Source organism: Cebus imitator, unplaced genomic scaffold, assembly GCF_001604975.1.
Source record: "Cebus imitator isolate Cc_AM_T3 unplaced genomic scaffold, Cebus_imitator-1.0 Scaffold389, whole genome shotgun sequence".
In the NCBI taxonomy this organism is placed as follows: domain Eukaryota; kingdom Metazoa; phylum Chordata; class Mammalia; order Primates; family Cebidae; genus Cebus; species Cebus imitator.
The window spans coordinates 1636769-1658278 of record NW_016107704.1 but is presented as its reverse complement, the minus strand read 5'-3'; the positions used below and the strand labels follow the sequence as shown (position 1 = coordinate 1658278).

The 21510-nt window shown below is 36.8% G+C and overlaps 1 protein-coding gene across 1 annotated transcript in view; it reads right to left on the bottom strand.

Moving 5' to 3' along the window:
* Positions 1 to 21510, bottom strand: part of PDE10A (phosphodiesterase 10A) — a 339461-nt gene that overhangs the window by 198352 nt on the left and 119599 nt on the right. Inside the window, 1 exon segment of the mRNA XM_017508318.2 lies at positions 8824 to 8952. Within this exon segment, the coding sequence (XP_017363807.2) occupies positions 8824 to 8952 (129 nt within the window).

The following is a 21510-nucleotide window of genomic DNA, read 5'->3' as shown; positions in this document are numbered from 1 at the left end:
TTTTATATCATTGAGTTAATCTTCGACCTCTGATAGCCTTTCTTCTGCTTGGTCAATTCAGCTGTTGAAATTTGTGTATGCCTCGCGAAGTTCTTGTGTTGTGTTTTTCAGCTCCATCAATTCACTTATATTCCTCTCTAAGATGTTTATTCTCGTTAGCATTTCGTCAAATCTTTTTTCAACGTTCTTAGTTTCTTTACATTGGGTTAGAACATGTTCTTTTAGCTCACAGAAGTTTCTTATTGCCCACCTTCTGAAGCCTGATTCTGTCAATTCATCACACTCATTCTCCATCCAACCGTGTTCTCTTGCTGGTGAGGAGTTGTGATCCCTTGTAGTAGGAGAGGTGTTCTGATTTCAGATGTTTTCATTTTTTGTGCTGGTTTCTTCCCGTCTTTGTGGATTTATCCACCTGTCATCTTTGTAGTTGTTGACTTTCAGATTGGGTCTCTGAGTGAAGGTCCAGTTTGTCAATGATTAAGTTATTTCTTTCTGTTTCTTAGTTTTCCTTCTAGCAGTCAGGCCTCTCTGCTGTATGATTGCTGAGGTCCACTCCAGGCCCTGCTTGCCTGGGAATCGCCTGCAGCAGCTGCAGAACAGTATGGGTTGCTGCCAGTTTCTTCTTCTGCTATCTTTGTCCTGGAAGGATATCCACCAGATGTCAGTCTGAACTCTCCTTTATGAGGTGACTATTTGGATATACAGGGTTCAGGTAGCTGCTTGGGGAGACAGTCTGTCTTTATAGGAGCTCAAGTGCTGAGCTGTGAGCTCCATTGTTCATTCAGAGCTGCTGGGCAGGTATGTTTAATTCTGCTGCTTCTTCCCTCTCCCTCCCCACTAGGTGCTCTGTCTCGGGGAGTTCGGGCTTATTTATAAGTTTCTGTCATGTTGCTACCTTTTTTCAGGGCTGCCCTGCCCAGTGAGGAAGCAGCCTAGTCACAGTCTGCCTGCAGAGACTGTGCTGAGCTGCTGTGGGCTCTGCCCAGCTGCCACGTTAACTTCCCTGTAGTCCTGTTTATACGGGTATAGTTAGAACTGCCTCAGCAATGGCGGCCCACCTCTGTAATGGCAGACTCTCTCTGTACTGGTGGGCTGCCTCAGCAATGACGGACAACCTCCATAGTGGTGGACTGCCTCAGTAATGGTGGACGCCCTTCCCCCACATAGCTAGACCATCCTGGGTTCAGCTGTGCTTGCTGTGAAACTCTGAATCCAGAGCATTTCTGATTGTTGTTTTTTTGTGAGGGTGGGGCCAGCTGAGCCTGATCACCTGGCTCCCTGCCTCAGACCTCTGAGTAGTATTCTATGGAGTGTTTGTGTGTTCTTTGTCCAATCATCTGTTGATAAGCACTTAGGTTGGTTACATATTTTTGCTATTGTGAATAGTGCTGCGATAAGCATACAAGTTCAGGTATCTTTTTTATACAATGATTTATTTTCCTAGGACTAAACATAAGCAAAGAAGTGAAAGATACTTACAATGAAAGCTATAAAAGATTGATGAAACAAACTGAAAACGGAAAACATAGAATTATGCTCATGGATTGGAAGAATCATGTTCTGTTAAAATGTTCATAATACCCACAGCAATCTATAGATTCAATGCAATTTTTTTCAAAATACCAATAACATTGTTTACAGAAATAGACAAAACAATCTTAAAATTCATATGGAAACTACAAAAGACCCATAATAGTCAAAGCAATTCTGAGCAAAAGGAACAAAGCTGGTGACATCACATTACCTGACTTCAAATTATACTATAAATCTATAGTAACCAAAACAGCATGGTACTGGCATAAAAACAGACAGATAGACCAAGAGAACAGAACAGAGACTGCAAAAATAAATCCATATTTTTCAGTCAATTCATTTTTGACAAGGGAATCAAGAACATACAACAAGGAAAGAACAGTCTCTTCTGGAGTTGGGAAAATTAGATATCCATATGCAGAAGAATGAGAAACCTACACCCCTATCTGCCACCTTACACATCAATCAAAATGGATTAAATACTTAATTGTAAGACCTAAAACTATGAAACTACTAGAAAAAAAAATTGGAGAAACGCAACAGAACATGTCTGGACAAAGATTTTGTTTTAAGTAATACCTCAAAATCAAGGCAACCAAAGCAAAAATTGACACATGATTACCTCAAGTGTAAAACTTCTGCAAAGCAAACAATCAACAACACGAAGAAATAACCCACAGAATAGGAGAAAATATCTGCTAACTATTCAACTGACAAAAAATTTCTAACATGAATATATAAGGAACTCAAACAGATCAATAGTTTTAAAAAATCTGAGCAAAAAATTAGTAAAAGATCTGAATAGGTATTTCTCAAAAGAAAGACATATATATATTCAACATGTATATGAAAAAATACTCAGTATCACTAATCATCAGGAAAATGCAAATCAAAACCACAATAAGATATCGTCTTACCTAAGTTAAAATGACTATTATCAAAAAGATACAGAAAACAACAAATGCTAGTGAAGAGAGGGGAATGCTCATACACTCTTAGTAGGAATGTAAATTACCACAGCCATTATGGAAAACAGTATGGAGGTTCCTCAAAAAACTAAAAACAGAACTATCATAAAATGCAGTGGCAGTGCTGAGTATATATCCCAATTAAATAAATCAGTATATCAAAGAGAGATCTGTCCTCCCATGTTTATTGCCACACTATTCACAATAGCCAACATACGTAATCAACCTAGTGCCCACATCAATGGATGAATGGATAAAGAAAATGTGATATGTATACACAACCAAATATTATTCAGCCATAAGAAACACAATCCTATACTGTAATTTGCAGCAATGTGGATGGAACTAGAGTTCATTACGTTAAGTAAAATAAGCCAAGCACAGAGAGACAAAAATTGCATGTTCTTACTCATATGTGAGAGGCTGTAAAAGAGGTCTCATGAAGGAAGAGAGTGGATTGGTAGTTACCAGAGGCTGGGAACACCAGTGAGAAGGAATCGTTAAGAGGTGTTAGTTAACAGGTACAAAAATACAGTTAGATAGAAGGAATAAGATCTAGTGTTTGGTAGAACAAAATAAGGGACCAATCATTAAACTTGAATAGCAGATTTGGGATATTCTCAACACAAAGAAATTATAAATGTTTGTAGTAGTGGATATCTCAATCACCCAAATTTGATTATTACATTGTATTCTTGTATCAAATATCACCTGTACCTCAAAAATATGTATAATTACTATGTATTCATAATAATTAAAAAATTTTTAAATATGGAAATACCAAAGATCCATCTTTATGGTAATTTGAACACACAATTAACAGAAATAATGGAATATGCCAAATAACTCTTTATAGATGAATTCATATCAACTTTATCTCCTTTTTAGTTACCAGATGGTGGACTCATGTTTATTTATAATTCAGATCAAGGCATTCAACACATTTTCTGGTTTCCACTACCAAAAAATATAAATAAAATATATAAAAATTCCATGTGAAAATGTAATTTCAATATTTGAGACAAAGATACTGAAGGAAAAAGAGAAAAGTGTCCAAAATTAGGTTCTACGTAAACCATTTCAAAAATGTGGCTTTTTATCATGAAAATATCCTGAGTTAATATATTATTTATTAGTATCCCACTTATTAAACCTTCTAACACTGCATGTTTTGGCAAAGTAATTTATGCCCCTTAATTTAATATCCTTCTACCCTATATACACTAGCAAAGAAACCATCCGTTACATACTAAACCATACAAATGCAATTTAATCTGAATTTTAGGCTATCAAATAGTAGGTTTAGCAGGCATAATTTAAATCCTACTTATTCTAAGAATAAAATAACAGCTTTCTTCATATAAAATCCCAATTCTAGAATCATTGAAAAGAGAAACATATAATAACTCCATTATTTGAGGGTAAAAAAAACTTCATTTATTTGTTGAAAAAAATTTAAGGTAGCAGGCAACACAAATATTTTCATTATTAATTATTTGAATTTATAGGTACAATGATAGTGATATGGTCTACTATTTAATATTTTAGATACAATTATAGTAATAAAAATTACTGACCACAAAAGGTGGCATCCTATTTACAATTTTTAAATGATTTGTCAATCACCCTCTGGAATATTAAGTAACTTGCCTTTAAGAAATTAATGTTACAATTATATTTGACATTGCTAAGAAATTAATCCACTTGTTTTAAATATTATTCTAGTACCAAAAGACGTCAAATATAGTCATGCTAACTTCCACTTCTTATTAGGAGCCAAAAGAAGACATTGCTGGCTGTCAGGTACGTTATGATTCTTCCTATATATAACTGAAATATTGGAATGGTATTGGTGATGGAAAATTGTTTTCCATTTTAGAATATTCTTACAAGAAATGCAAAAGAATGGACCTTCATTGTATCCTAACGTTAATTTAATAATAAATTAATACTCTGTATAAATATAGATGTATAAATGTTAAATCATTTAGTAATCTGAGTCTTGAGGGGTGCCAGCTGGGCCAAATTTACTGTCAACTTTATTTTACATAAAAATATAACATTTAGTGGGACAATACATGACCCAAATAAGTTTCTTTTTTTCCTAAGTTTTTTCAAAATGAAGCTATAGTTGTTTGATGAAACGTGTTTAAAACTCTGCTTAGAAGTTATATTCTATTGAAGATGTATCGGCCTTAATGCTTGCTGAGGAAGTTTTTATATATTCCCTAAATGGATACAATGGGCTATAAAAGAAGTAAATGCAATCTCTAATTTCCATATAAATACTGAAAAAATGGTGGTTTGGAAATTAGGTTCAGAGATGAATCTTTAAACGGCAATTTTCCTCTCAACTATAGGTGGAATTTTAGGTATCTGAAATGAAAATGCTATGAAAGCAATAAAATTAAACTGAAAATAACAAGATAAAAGATTTTGAAATTTAAATTTTTGAGGACTTCTCATGTTATACGTTTCCCAAAACTTCTTTCTATTTGTCAAAGCAAAATAGACAGAAACTCGCTGTAATCACCCCCTTTCTCTGTAAGACTTCCCTGACAGGGAAGCTACAAGTTTTGACTACACTTAAACCCACTGCCAGACTAACTAGAAGAAAGGAGTAAATTACAACTCCTTCTTTCTATTTTTAGACTGAGAATGCTTTAACGATTCATAATCCCAGCACCTAAACAGAACTTGACACACAGTTTGCTGAATGAAGGAAACAGAAGGTGCCTGTGGGATTTAAAAATATGTATTGGCCAGGTGCAGTGCCGCATGCCTGCAATCCCCGCCCTCCGGGAGGCTGAGGTGGGCAGATCACTTGAGGTCAGGAGTGGAGGACCAGCCTGGCCAACCTGAAACCTGTCTCTAATACGTAAAAAATACAAAGAATAGTCAGGCGTGGTGGTGCACACCTGTAATCCCAGCTACTCTGGAGGCTGAGGCAGGAGAATCACTTGAACCTGAGAAGGGGAGGTTGCAGTGAGCTGAGAGCACACCACTGCACTTCCAGCCTGGGTGACAGAGCATGACTCTGTCTCAATGCATTCATATATAGGTACAAACATAAGTATTGTATAATACCTTTCTTCAAGAGGTTACTAAATGATTAAGAGGGAGAGAAGCATAAAAATAGCTCTGTGTCCCCATTGTATGAGAAACAAATGTAGCGACCATCATGCTGTTTCACTTGGAGGTTTAGTATTTAACCCTACCTAATTTATTCATTCATTCAAAAATGTGAGGAATAAAAAATTACTATGATGCACACAGTTCATGCCTTCAAACTGGTCTCACAGTGTCTCATGAGTCTTTCGAGATTCAGATGCTTGACCCTTGATGATCTTTTAGCTTCCCTTTGCAAGTTTAGCCAAATATAAATCAGTATGAAGCAAAATAAAAATTCTACTACAATATTCAAATCACATATCGTCGGCGTTCACACTGCTTACAGTTTTTTTATTATTTTTGACATAATAATTGTACATATTTATAGGGTACAGTGTAGTGTGTTACACAGTTTTACTTCATTTTTTTTCTAAATGACACAAATGAAAGAATTGAGATAGGCTTGTCTCATTTTTAACAAGCTATTCTATAATTATGTTCTATCTGTCGCAGTTTCTGTTCCTGGTTCAACTCATGGAAATGAGAACACTCCCTGAAGAACCTCTCCACAAAAATTTTCTTCCTCAAAAGTTTTCAGTGAAGCAACGCAGAAGGAGAATAAGGGACGGTTGAGAACGGGACTTTTTTTTTTTTTTTTTTTTGCCAAGGCTGGACTGCAATAGCATGATCTCTGCTCACTGCAACCCCCACCTCCCGGGTTCAAGTGATTGATTCTTCCACCTCAGCCTCCCAAGTAGCTGGGATTACAGGTGGGAGCCACCATGCCTAGCTAATTTTTCTATTTTTAGTAGAGACAGAGTCTCATTGTGTTGGCCAGGCTAGTCTCACACTCCTGACCTCCCGAAGTGCTGTGATTACAGGCATGAGCCACCGCACCCAGAGAACGGTATATTTTTTAAAGTAACAGGAAGAAAGGAGAGAAGGAAGAAAAGGAGGAAGGAAGAAGTCCAGTTTCTATGTAGTCAAGGGCCATGCTACAGAATTTCACTGAACGTGAAGCGGTATATGAGGAGATACATTCTTTCGATAAACACCTTCAGAAGATGGGCTGAAGGGGGTCTTCCTAGTCTGCCCGGTAGCATTGAAGGTTCATTTTCGTATACTTCCACTGCTTGGATCCCTGCTTACTAGTGGCACACTCTGCCCTGTGTTTCTATGTCCATTCCCACAACTGGATGGTAAGCTCCAAGTCACATCTCACCCAGCTTCTTTCCACAGTCCCTAGCCCTCTGCAAGGTCAAATAAAAAGCACCTCCTTATAAGGAAAAAAAAAAAAAGGTAAAGTGGAAAGGAGAATAATTGAGCAGGATTTCAGTTCCACATTGCTAGTCTTAATAATTGTTTAAGTCTTCTGTACATGTGTTCAATAAAGTATTATTTGATTGATATAAAAAACAAAGATTTGGGAGATATAGGAAATGACACAGTGACGTGTTTATAAAAATTCAAGAGTTAGTTTTCATGGTAGCACTACAATAATAGCTAAAATTTTTCATTTTCTAAGACCTGTATTCAATTTCATATCCCACAAAGATCATATGTTCATACACTATTTTATCCCTCATTATATAGCAAACTGAAATGTGTATCTTTATTTATGGAGTGCTTAAGCAATGCTCAGCCACACTTTTGAAAGTGTCAAACAATGTAACTCTTCAAATGTTTGAGGTTTATAAAAACTAAATTATGCTATGTCAAGCTATTTTTAAGCTTAGTCTTGATATTAAATGCCAAGATTGAGAAGAAAATGCTTGTTTCTGATTTATTATTTGTCTCTTTCCCGCCCTCTCAATCTACACTTATAGGCATACATATACAAACACATTCATATACATGTACTTTAAAAATTATTTCATATTTCAGCGCAAAAGCCCTCATTTTAAAAACTTTAACACTATAAAAAATAAAATTTCTGAAACTTTAAAAACTAGTGAGGAAGATTACCTATACTTCTAATACCATAAGATTTTAATAATAATGATAAATTTTTATTCACTGTTATCAGACATTTTGGAACTTTAAGATAACATGTTCAGACATGAATAAATTTCCCCCAAAATAGTATTTTTGTGTTTTTAATATAAAAGTTATACAACAAACCTGCACGTTCTGCACGTGTACCCCAGAACTTAAAGTACAATTTTTTTAAAAAGTTACACAGTTAAAATCATATAAAATTAATGGACACAATAAAAACAATATGCACAGAAATAAGTCAAGTTTAGCCAAATATAAATCCATTTGAAACAAAATAAAAATTATACTACAATATTCAAATCAAAAAACCAAATACATTAATATACATTCAATTTGAGAAATAATTTATTTGGTTTTATATTCCCTTTGGCCTCTAGTCCTTTATTCTGAATCTAACCGCTTCTGAAGCAGTCTCCGCATTAAAGAAATGTGTTTCAGAGACTAACAGAGCAACACGCAAATGGTCTGCTACTGTAGAAAGCTACTTCGCAGAAAATTTAAACCACGATGTGCTTCAAATGCCAAGACCTCAAAAGTTAAAACTGTGGTTCTCCTCAGGAGGCGGAGGTTGCAGTGAGCCAAGATCACACCATTGCACTCCAGCCTGAGTAACAAGAGCGAAACTCCAAAAAAAAAAAAAAAAAAAAAACTGCGGTTCTCCACTCATTTTCTCATTTCATGAGCATTTAGATCAAAAAGCTTTTACTGAAAGCTTACTCATGACAAATCTTCTGGAGTCTAAGAATGAATGAAAGTCAAATGCCAAGTCCACAGTGCTTTCCCAATATAAAAATTGTTTTTATATTGGCTTCTTTTTGTAAAAGATTTATTTTTGTAAAAGACTTCTTTTTGTAAAATGTAATGTTTATCTTTGAAATGTAATAACATTTTTCTATTATTTCATAATGTCTTTCTAATCTCTAAAAATAATCCTTAAATAAAATCAAGTATAATATTGACTTCTGCATTTTTTCAATGTGGCTGTATATAAATCAACTGAATTCTCAATATTTGCTGTTTTTGTTTTTAATTAGCCAAGGATCTTTCTTTTGTATTTATTTCTTCTTTAACTTACTTTACCTTTGAAACGGAACAAGTCTGATAGAATTAAAATGTTAATTTTTGTCTACTTTATATTTCGCTCTCTAGAATACATTAAATGCTTGGTCTTTTGCCGTAAGATAGAAAAAGCTTGTTTAAAATGAGATCTTACCTTCTGATTTGTTGTTCTTCCTCTTCAGCCATTTCTCTACTGTCTCTGCACTAACACTTTCAGATACAAATTCATCTAATACCTGAGGGTGAAGAGAAAGATATGCCTTCACTTTTTCATCGGTCAAGCCTGTAAAAGAATTGAAAAGAATAAAATTCACCTATATAACATCTTCATATAGATGAAAGTCATAGTATAACAACACGTTATGCTAAGACCCAGCAATCCCTAATCTAATGGAGAGAGGGTTGGAAAGAGTGGGAAGGGGAGGTTACTGCTTAATGGGTAGAGTTTCTATTGGGAATCACAGCAAAGTTTCGGAACCAGACAGGTGAATATTGCCCAACATTATGAATATACGTAATGCCATTGAACTGTATGCTTAAAACATCATTTAAAATGGTTAAAAAAGCATTTTTCGTGTGTGTGTGTGACCATAATAAAAAAGTTTAGCAATTTTAAACTACAGATATTACATCATGTTACATAGCTGTTTTCTAACAATAAACTTCAGAGTTACACACAAATCAATGCCAGGATCAAACGCTGTACATTAAGAACTACAGAGTATTTAATTTTTCGGTGTATAGTTACCATAGATTTAGTGGTCAAAGCAGGTGAAACTCTAGCAAGAGCAATAAACAGGAAAATGTAGCACTAGAACATTATAGGTGCTAAAATAATGTTTAATAAATAAATTCTTATCTTTTATTGCCTTACAACACAAATCCCTACTTTTTCTCAAAGGCATTAAACTCAGTGGCATAACTAATGTTCAGTTCTGAATAATCTTAACATTTGTCCATTAATATTCTGTGTATGTAGTCGGCTTCACTGAAATGGTTTTCATAGTCTAATGATATATACTGAATTTACATAAGATTTTCAAACAAAGTACTTTCACATGTTTTCATATCTTACATATAAAGTATATGTTTTCAATTTGGTGCTTTGTGTTGGTATGCCATTTCACTAACCCAAACACAAACAGGCTTTGAATAATTATCCTTCCGTGATGGTAATTATTTTTACTACTATATCTTTTCTATGAATTATTTGAATAAATTACTCTTTTTGGACATTGTTAGGTTTTAAAAAAAGGCAATGAAAAATTGTACTCTGAGAAAGAAAAGAAGGAAGCATATATTTATGACTCCAGAAAGAAAGCTGTATGTTTTCCCAAACAGACAAAGCGGAGAATTCATATGTTTTAATTAATTCTGCTGGGAACTGAAGTCACAACTGTTAGAATTCTGCAGCAGAATGCTATCACTGAAAAGGAAAATGACTTCTTTCAGTGAAATTTGTACTTAGTCAATTTAAACACACACACACACACACACACACACACACACACACACACACACAGAGTTGTAGAAGATAAATGAAAATGAGACCTCTGGCTATATTCACCCTGCAGAAGAGCCCCAGTGGTGTAAAATTCAGTGTAAGAAATTCTATAAAATGCTAAAGATAATTGATTCAATAAAGTAAGTGTTCTCCTGAGACAGCAAATTATAGTCCCTAGAAACAAAAAGTGCAGGATACTATAGTAAACTGACAGCATACTTGACCTTTGAGAAGACAGATAAAGCAAATTTCATGTTCTATGTCCTCCATATTCAATACTTGATTCCTTCTTAATATTTTCTTCTATCATTTCCATGACACGGCCATAGAATTCTTGTCCTAACTTTCTAATTGCCCTTGAATTCTGCTTTCTCTTCAATAATCGATAATGATGACACCAAAATCAAGTATCTTAACATATTTTTAATCTCCAGTCTAGCTGTTTTCCCATCACCTCAAGCACCATCTTAAGTCAAAACTACATGAGTTGTCTCCTTCATATTTCTTCCCAAAGAGATTTTAATTCTTGGTTTTCCTTTTTGTGTTGCCATTATTCTCCATTTTCTCAGAAACTTAGGCTGAAAAATATAGTAATAACTGACTCATTCCTCCTAGTCATCTCATTTCATCTTAGCACATTACCGTACAAGTCATATTTGCCAAATTACATATCAAAGACATGCATCCAAAACAAACAAAGAAACTCTTTAAACTCAACAATAAGAAAATAATCAACCCAACTGAAAAATGAGCCCAAAGATTTGAACAGTCACTTCAGTAAAGAAGATATAGATATGGCAATAAATATTTAAAAAGATGATCATTTGTTAATCTGGAACTAAAGTTAAAAAAAAAACGAGATTCTACTACACACCTATTAGAATGGCTAAATTAAAAAAAAAAAATTGACAGTGCCAATTGTTAGCATGGATGCAAGGCAACAAAAATTCTCATTTAATCCTGCAAAATGCTACAATGACTTTGAAAGACTGTTTGGCAGTTTCTTACAAAGCTAAATATAGTCTTTCTGTATGACCCAAAAATCACACTAGTAAGCATTTACCCAATGGATATGAAGACTTATGTCCACACAAAAACCTGCATGTGAATGTTTTTGGCAGCTTCACCCATAATCACCCAAATCTGGAAGCAATCAAGATGTCCTAAATACACAAATGGATAAACAAACTGTGATACATCCATACAACTAAATATTTCGCACTAAAAAGATATGAGCTAACAAGCCATGAAGTAACATGAACGAGTCTTAAATGTATTTTACTATGAGAAAAAAAGCCAGTCTAACAAGGATACATATTATGTAATTCTAACTATATAACATTGGAGAAAAGGCATAAGCTGTGGAGGTAGTAAAAGATCAGTGACTGCCAAGAGTTCAAGGGGAAAGGGCAAATTATGACTGGGTAAAGTACAGGGGACCTTTTAGGATGATGAAACTATTCTGTAAGACACTATAATGATGAATATGACACTATGCATTTGCCAAATATCTGTAGGACTTTATAGCACAAAGAATAAACTATCATGTATGTAAATTTTAAAAATCACTTACAACGTCAGGGGCTCTCAGGATGGAAAGCATAATGCAACAAAAGAATTTAAATGTATTACACATGCATAAAACAACCTCCTTCAAGGGGGTGGCAGAGGGCAAGGTGTTAACCTGAATAACTTTGAAAATAAGTGGAGTCTGTGAGTCCAAATGCAAAATAAACTGTACATAAGCACCATACTCTAGTTGACAAAGTTGTTATCCCAGGAGGGTACAGTTTAACACTGGCCAATTAAACAAATGAGTGGTAGATGGTGGAAACAAGATTTCTCAATGGTAGAGTGGGGTGTTACAGATTTAAAAAAAGGAAGAGTTCAGAACGATCCATGTGGTAACGAATTCGAGTTGGAGACATTACTGAACTCATGTATGACAATACAAGTAAAAGTAGTTACATATAAGAATACTAAAAATAGTTACATATCAGAATACTGGTAGATGTGTATATCTAGTTAATACACACACGTCTCGCTTTGCTGTGTTAGCTGAGAGGGCCCAGAAGCAACAATATCCCAGTGTAATTGCATACATATGGCACCCAGAGCTTGGCTTCTAATATCAGTTGTCTACAATAAAAGGAACCAAGACTCCATGAAGAAACAGCTAAATTTAGGATAAGAACAGAAAATGCATAAGCTTGGAATAGCCTATGATTTAAAATTTGCCATCAGCAAATCACATAGACTAATACAGATAACTATTCCAAGGTAATTGTGTATATTTGGATAAGTGTATTTTAAAATATAACATTCCTGCTAACAAACTACATCCTTTCATCTATGTAACATTTTGTCGCAGTGCAAACAGATAAAATTAATTAAACTGACTGTCATCTTTATTTCATTTTTCAATATCTGGCAGAAGTACTAATAAGCAGGGGCTGGTTAAAAGCAATGAGTGATAGAAGAGAAGCACACAAGTATTGATAGACTAAATGATAAGGGTAAGTTAGGAAAAGCTGATGAATTTCATTAATTTTCACAATGCAATTTGCAAGTGCCCACTGAAAATGTCACAAAAAATTACAATCTAAACAAAAGCAAACTGAAAAACAGAGTGATACATGTAGTGGTTAGATTTAACACTGACCTGAAGATACATAACAAATGGCATAATAAAGACTGATAAATATTTTAGTAAAGGTAATTGCTTCTGTGGCTAACAATTCAGCTAGCAACCTGACGTCTGGATAAGAAATAACTTTGTTTTCTTACTGAGTATCTCTTAAAGAAATAGAGAAAAGCCATATCTATAGCTCTACTTCAACATTTTGACATTGAACCATAGAGCAGTAATGAAAAGGATTGGCACCTTTGAGTTTCCATAAATATTAATGCAATATATCAGCAACAAAATAACACCAACAATGATGCATTTTTTATCTTTTTTAAAATATAGTAGTATTGAGGCTACTTTTCTTCTGTCTTTAGGAAATCTTACACACTTCTAATAATGTAACATGTTATTACGCTACCCTCTTGGTTTTTGCTTTCTGCAAGCCACAAATTCAACTATCTTTTTCAGATGAAGATTCTGTACATGTACGCATATGTATAAATATACATTTAAAACTTTTATCAAACCACACAAAAAATATAACAGCCCTGTGTATTCAACAGCCAGCTTCCACAATTACGAATTCATAGTCAATATTCTCCATCTCTACCCGCTACTCTCCCCTCATGTAATTTTGAAGCAAATCCCAGAAATTACTTTAATATATTAATACATTTCAACATGTATCTCTAAAAGCTAAAACTATTCTAACCACAAATGCTACTATCACACCTAAAGATAAATTATTATTATTATTATTATTTGGAGACAGAGTCTTACTCTGTTGTCCAGGCTGGAGGGCAGTGGCGCGATCTTGGCTCACTGCAACCTCCACCTCCTGGGTTCAAGCGATTCTCTGCCTCAACCTTCAGAGTAGCTGGGATTACAGGTGCCTGTCACCATGCCCAGCTATTTTTTTGTATTTTTAATAGAGGTTGGGTTTCACCATCTTAGCCAGGCTGGTCTTGAACTCCTGACCTCGTGATCCACCTGCCTCAGCCTCCCAAAGTGCTGGGATTACAGGCATAACTCACCACACCTGGCCCTATTATTTTTAATTCCATCAAAAAATACCCAGGCTCTAAATCTCTATAGTTTTATTTGTATTTTTTTACAGGTTGTTGGTCTGAACTAGGACATAAGTAAATTCAACATGTTGCGGTAGTTTTTGGTATTTCATTTTTAAAATTATACTTAGGTATATTTGGTCCTGTAATATTTCCCTCCATCTCTTACTTTTCCCAATTCTAACTTATTTTTGAATAAATCAGGTTTTAGCCCTGTGGTTGACTTTGATCTGGATTTTTCTGACATTATCCCTGTGGAGGTTAGCATGATCTTCTGCTCTCTGCATTTCCTGCAAATTGACATTAGATCTCAAGGCCTGAAGAGAGCAGGTTCCATTTGAAGGTCAAGGCAATTTGGTAAGTGCTTTTGTATACTTCTTCTGTCAGAAGCTCATGTCATCTAGCTCTCTCTGCTTTTCATGATGTCAGCAGCATCAGTGGCTCTTGAGTGATTAATTCAGCGGGGTTTGACAATGGTGACTTTCCTCATTCTATCTTGCCTTCCTCATGTATTAGCTGAAATAATATGAGGAGAAACTTAACTTCATCTACTATGTGGTTGTCCAGTGGGACAGTTCATCCAGATCAAACAAGACAAATGCTACATTTGTTCCCCTTTGTTCACCAGTTTGCAAAATAATGAGTAGATACGGTAACATTCTCCCACAGGTAAACAATTAAAAAATAATAGTATTACTACTAGATCACATATTTGAATAAATTTGATCTGTTTCTTCCATTGTAACTGTTATCCTTAACTGGTGCTCAAATTGTCCCATCTTGCAGCCAGTCAGAAGAGTCTCTTCAAGCGAGTTCAGTCATTCTGACGAGAACCTGTATGTCTCAACAGTTTCCGTCCTGTCTGCTAGGATAAGATATCTCAGGTTCCTTTTGTTCATTTTCTGCCCCAGATGTAGATTCAGACATTTCTCCTCAGGATCTCTGGTTCCTTTCAGTAAACAGCAGTATTTTAATTTCAGGAAAATGGAACTAAATTACATCATCATTCATTGTTCTATCACACAACAAACGTATCACGTGAGTTTCTTTAACCTTTAAGCTATATACCACTACAAATATGCACATTATTACGTTTTTTTCTTTTTATTTTATTTTCTTTTTTGAGATGGAGTCTCACTCTGTAGCCCAGGCTAGAGTGCAGTGGTGCAATCTTGGCTCACTGCAACCTCTGCCTCCTGAGTTCAGGCAATTCTCCTGCCTCAGCTTCCCAAGTAGCTGGGACGACAGGACCTGCCACAACGACCGGCTAATTTTTTGTATTTTTAGTAGAGACAGGGTTTCGCCATGTTAGTCAGGCTGGTCTCAATGTCCGGACCTCGTGATTTGCCTGCCTCATTCTCCCAAAGTGGTGGGATTACAGGCGTTAGCCACCACTATGCCTGGACACACTATGTTTTAAAGTCACTTGAAATATTCATCTCCCTGTGATTATATCACCAACTAGATGCAAATGTAGGTTCATTTCTAATATATCTTCAAACGTGTCTTTATAACAAAGCATTATCCTAATAATAAGCTAAAGCCTTTATTATTTCTGAAGTCTTATCACCTTAATATCCATAGAAATTATTTATTTTAAAAGTCACTTTCAAATCAAAATCTAAAAATTACTGTTTTACTCATTCTAAGAAATAATGTTAAATTAGTAATCATAGGTAATAAGGGCTCTATTGTAAGAATTAGGGAAAAGCATTTCTTTCAGTATTAATTCTACCATCTTAATTGTGGAGAAAAATCCAAATTTTGTATCTGTATTAATTTTAAAAACCAGGCAAAAGCATATGGCAAGTATCCAGTATACCATTCCTCCTCTCCCATTAGACCTCTGCCCCATGAAACCTGAGTTCTGGGTCCTACAATTCCATATCACAGTGCTTTTACATATGCTAAAACATGTCTACTTGTTCTAAAAGAATTCTTTCCTCCCACATTAAGTATCTTAGCAAGCCCTCTATCCTTCCCCTATCATAGAAAAGGGAAAATAAATTAAATTTCCAGTATCTCAAGTAACTAAACTCAGATAGGTTAGGAAAAACCTTATTTTAAAAATAATTCTAAGGAATACGTAGCCAATAATCTTTTATTTATCATATAATCTCAATTTGTAATATCTTCTGTGTTTAGTAGAGAAACAAACAATAAGTAAAACACTTTCAGCTTCTTAAAGTGTCAGGGCAGCTGTAAGATAATTTGGGGAAAAATATCACGCTTTCATGCTATTAATTACTGAACTGTAACAGTTCAGTTATCAAAGAACAGCTTGAACTATGAGGGGGCTGAACTGCATGTCACATGAGGAGTGGGCGAATGAGTACAGATGTTTAGTTTGAAGAACACAAGATTCTTGATGGTCATTGCTGTTTAATCTGAATGTTATTAAGTAAAACAGGTATGATATTTTTGGTTTATTCATTTCTTATTTTTTTTCCATCTATAAACCCACGGGGCAAAACTAGAATTAATAATTGAGGAAGTCAGATAACAACTGAACTTCAGGCAGAATCCTTAGGAAACAATGCTTCTGTAACATCAATGGGCTTCATGAGCAGAGAGGACATCCTCCGACAACCGAAATGTTCAGTGAAAGGAAAATCCAGGAACTTTATAGACCTTCCACAGCGTGGGATGGTTTAGTATTTTCCAAGCACCAAGAGATAAGTATGTATATACATTTACGTTAAAAATTCTTACTAATTTCAAGACAATTCCAAATATATACCGCAAGTAGTAAATTTTCTTAATATATATTTTAGTATAAATAACTTTAGCGCCTTAACAGAATCTGTCAAGTTAAAACAAAAGTATCTTGTATCACATAAGGGCGGTACTGCCACACTGCTCGACGGCAATGCTCTTAGTAACTTGTGTGTGTTCTCCCAACCTGCATACAATTGTTCTAGGTTGTATGCATATGCATCTCTGTAAAACCTTCCCTTATTTGTCCAAAAGCAAATGAAGATCAGCAGATGGATGACTTTAAAATCATGTAAGTTTGCTTTCAGAATCCCAACATTCAACTTTCTACACCTCCTTCTCTGTATTTCCCTCTTACATCTACACTCCAACTGTTTCACCTCCTTCCCTACCAAAAAGGTAAAACAGCTAATAGCATTTGTAACAGTTGGCCTATCTTGAATGCTCTCTGAATATAAGATACTACGTTACACATACTAGCCCAGTGAAGCCTCAGAGAATAAAGTATGTGACACACAGTAAATAAATGTTCAAAACATTTACTGAATAAATGAATTATAATCCCCAGAATATAAAACATGAAAAGGAAGCACAGAGAAGTTAAATATTTAGTAGCTTTTTAGTGGCCACAGAAGCAAAAATTAAGGTTGGAGTGAAAATACAAGTGCAAGATGTCAGCTCTTAAGGCCAAACTGCCTTGTGTTTCTTCACACTTCCTCCTGCCTGGGCTTATTACATTTTAACAGGAGTGTTACTGGTCAGGGCTACCTCCAATTTGGAGTTACATTTTACACATTTACTTCAAATTATAAATTGAAAAATTTGACTGCCAATCTCAGACTTTAATAAACAGGTGGAAAGAGATCTTTGCAGCAGAAGCCCCCTGGAGTCCCAAACTAGTGCTGAAAATCAGTCTAATTGTAGGATGGAAAGGGAAAGGTCAGTGCAATGACGCCTCTTAGCCCCATGCTTCCCCATTTCATTCCTCCAGCATGCCAAGCTCTTCTTTTCCCCTCCTCATTCATGATCTTTGCTGCTATCTGCCCTCAATGCCCTCTACTCTTATGGCTGAGTGAGACATTTAGCCAACTGAAAGGCAGGTTCACCGGAGCCACCTTCAGTGACCACACGATCTCCTCTCACTGCACTGATACACTATGCTCTCATTGTACCCTGCTCTGACACTTCAAGACATGCATCACAAGCTGAAATCTCCTAATTCTCAGTAGGAACTTTAATTAGACTTCAGCATCTTCAGCTAGACTATAAACTCCATGATCTGTCTCATTCTCCACATAGCACAGTGTCTGGCTCTGGGTAGAAAAAGGGTTAATGCAGCAGACCTGACAGTGCTCTCCTAAGAGAGGCTGCATGCAAGGTCAGCCCTTGGCTGGCATCAAGGACTTTGGCTCTGGGGGTGTTCCCCAGTCAACAGTTAACCGAAGGCCAGGCCACTGTGCCTAGACTGTTTGTACAAACAATATGGGTTCATGCTGAACAGCTGCATTCCTTCCGGAGTCTGAAAGTTTAGAACGTGCCAGGCAGAGGGTCCTACATGACCAACCCCCAGTAAGAAGACTGGGTATTGAGACTATAATATGCTTCCCTCACAGACAACACTAGACACACATTGTCAAAAGTCACTGGTGGAGGAATTAAGGTGTCCTGGCAAGCCTGTGCCAGGTCTCTCCTGGAATGCACCCACTGCTGGAGGAATTAAGGTGTCCTCAGAAGCCTGTACCAGGTCTGGATTTGCAGACTGTGCTTCGTATCCTTCAGCTCTAATCAAGTGTAGCCTTGAGTACAACTACATACCCACTCCTGTGAGTACTTCCAGCAAACCACCAAATTTAGGAGTAATCCTGAGGACCCCAAACAGAGACTACCATCAATTGAATTAATCAATTAGTAATTCTTTGTCTTGTATGATTTCACAGAATACTAACAAGGGAGTGGTATAGGTTTGTTTGCTGAAACTGCCCAGTTCACAAGATCACAGACGGATCACCAGGAATCCCAAATCCTCCAACAAGTACCTGAGCAAGAGCCACCCCCTCACACTCATAGCCTGCTATATCTACCTCAATTCCCATTCCTGCCCAAGCCTAGGTGAGATTCTTTTCTTTCTCTTACTTCTATCTTCACTTTCCTTTTTTCACCTACAGAGTTTAATATGTAATATGTCACCCTTTACATAAAAGTTTATGAGCATAATTTATATAGCAGTTCCTTCTAACCATTTGCTGAATAAGCGATAGACAGGCTCTAAATTTCTTTTTTATTGGAGGAGGGGCCTTTTTTCTTAAAGGCAAAGTCTTTTATATGAAATGAATGGAGATTATCCAGGTGACAGATGTCATCGGTTTTCACTATTATTAAAATAACTTTAAAGTTTTGTTAGAAACAAAGAGATAAGATGTTGCTTTAGATTTTGGTTAACTCCACAGACTAATACTGATGCCATTGTTTTTAACTAAGAAGGAAACACAGGAAGTACACTAAAAACAAATGCCTTATATGATCCTTGTCCCCAAATATATCAACTAAATAATTTCTTTCCATCCAAGTACATTCTCACTGAAAGAGAACTGGCCTATGACATAGAAAGCAGTCATTTAATGAACCTTGGTTTAATATGCTGCCAGCATTCTGACTTACATAATTGATTACCTATTTCATGTGATTAACAGCCCAAGGGGTGCCTCAGCTGCAGAGAAGGCATTGTTTGCAATATTCATAATTTGTATTTATCAGAAGATAAATTCCATACTGCTGTATTTCTAAACAGAAGTGAAATTAATTACTTGCTTTCTCTCCTAAGAACAAAAATGAAAGTTTCTTTTAGCTGAGAAAGTCAACCACAAACTTGAGCTGCTCAAAGTGATAACCTAAATATGAAAAACGTTTTTTGTGTGTGAAATGAAGTCTGGCTCTTGTCACCCAGGCTAGAGTGCAATGGCAGGATCTCAGCTCAATGCAAACTTCACCTCCTGGGTTTAGGTGATACCGCTGGTTCAGCCTCCTGAGTAGCCGGGATTATAGGCATCTGCCACCATGCCTGGCTAATTTTTGTATTTTTAGTAGAGATGGGGTTTCCCCATGTTGGCCAGGCTAGTCTAGAACTCCTGACCTCAGGCTATCTGCCCACCTCCACCTCCCAAAGTGCTGGGATTACAGATGTGAGCCACCATACCCAGCCTGAAAAACATTTTTTGATAGAATTCTTAAGAGTAAGCTTAAACCCACCAAAATATACCCTCTCGGTGACTCAGGAAACCAATCTCCACAGTGAAGTCTCAAATGCAGACAAACATTTAGGCACAGGTTATGCCATATAAAGGATTCAGTGCTCCCGTCCCTTTAGCATAAATACAGTTCCAGCTCTACAGTAACTCAGTTGAAGACGGGGGGTTCTGAGTCACCAGATGCTCAAATATAGGCTATTTTCCTTAAGAAAGTCAGTTAAATTTCTTGAGCAATACCCCATAAGCATAGGGAACCAAAGTAAACATAGACAAATGGAATCACATCAAGTTCAAAAGCTTCTGCCCAGTAAAGAATACAATCAACAAAGTGAAGAGACAACCCACGGAATGGGAGAAAATATTTGCAAACTACTCCTTTGACGAGAGATGAATAACCAGAACATATAAGGAGTTTGAACAACTCTATAGGAAAAAAATATATAATAATCCAATCAAACAAAGGCCAAAAGATTTAAACAGACATTTCTCAAAAGAAGACAAACAAATGGCAAACAGGCATATGAAAAGATGCTCAAAATTACTGATCATCAGAGAAATGCAAATCAAAACTACAATGAGGTGTCATCTCAACCCAGTTAAAATGGCTTATATTCAAAAGATAGCATGATGGCCAAACGGGAACAGCTCCAATCCGCAGTTCCCAGCGAGAGCAAGGCAGAAGGCAAGTGATCTTCGCATTTCCAACCGAGGTACCGTTTCATCTCATTGGTACTGATTAGACGTGGGTGCAGCCCACGGAAGGCGAGCAGAAGCAGGGTGGAGCATCGCCTCACCCAGAAAGCACAAGGGGCCGGAGTACTCCCTGTCCAAGCCAAGAGAAGCCATTAGGCACTTTTCCTGATATTCTGGCACTCTGGTTCACATACTGTGTTTTTCCCACGGTCCTCACAACCCGCAGACCAGAAGATTCCCTCAGTGCCTACAACACCAGCACCCCTGGTTTCCAGAACAAAACTGGGTGGCTCTTTTAGCTGCAGCAGTTTTGTTTCATTTTTTCCTCATACCCCAGTGACACCTGGAACACCAGTGAGACAGAACTGCCCATTCCCCTGAAAAAGGAGGCTGAAGGCAGGGAGCCAAGGGATCTAGCTCGGCAGGTCCCACCCTCACAAAGACCAGCAAGCTAAGATCCACTGGCTTGAAATTCTCGCAGCTAGGACAGCAGTCTGAGCTGGACCTGGGACATTTGATCACAGTGCGGGGAAGAGCGTCCGCCATTGCTGAGGCTGGGGTAGGGTTTTAACCACGCCTGTAAACAAAGTTGCTGGGAAGTTTACATAGCAACTGGGCAGAGCCCACAGCAGCTCATCAAGGCCTCTGCAGGCAGACTCACCAGACTCCCTTCTTGCAGGGCAGGGCATCTCTGAAAGAAGACAGAGGCCCATCAGGGATTTATAAATAAAGCCCCTTTCTTCCTGGGACAGAGCACCTGGGAAAGAGGTGGTTGTGGGTTCAGGAAATGTCCCTTCCTGGCAGCTCTGAAGGGAGCAAGGGATCTCCTAGCACAGCACTCGAGCTCCAATAAGGGACAGACTGCCTCCTCAAGTGGCTCCCTGACCCCTATGTATCCTGACTGGGAAACACCTCATACAGGAGAGTGCTGGCTGGCATCCGGCAGGTACCCTTCTGGCATGAAGCTACCAGAGGAAGAAACAAGCAG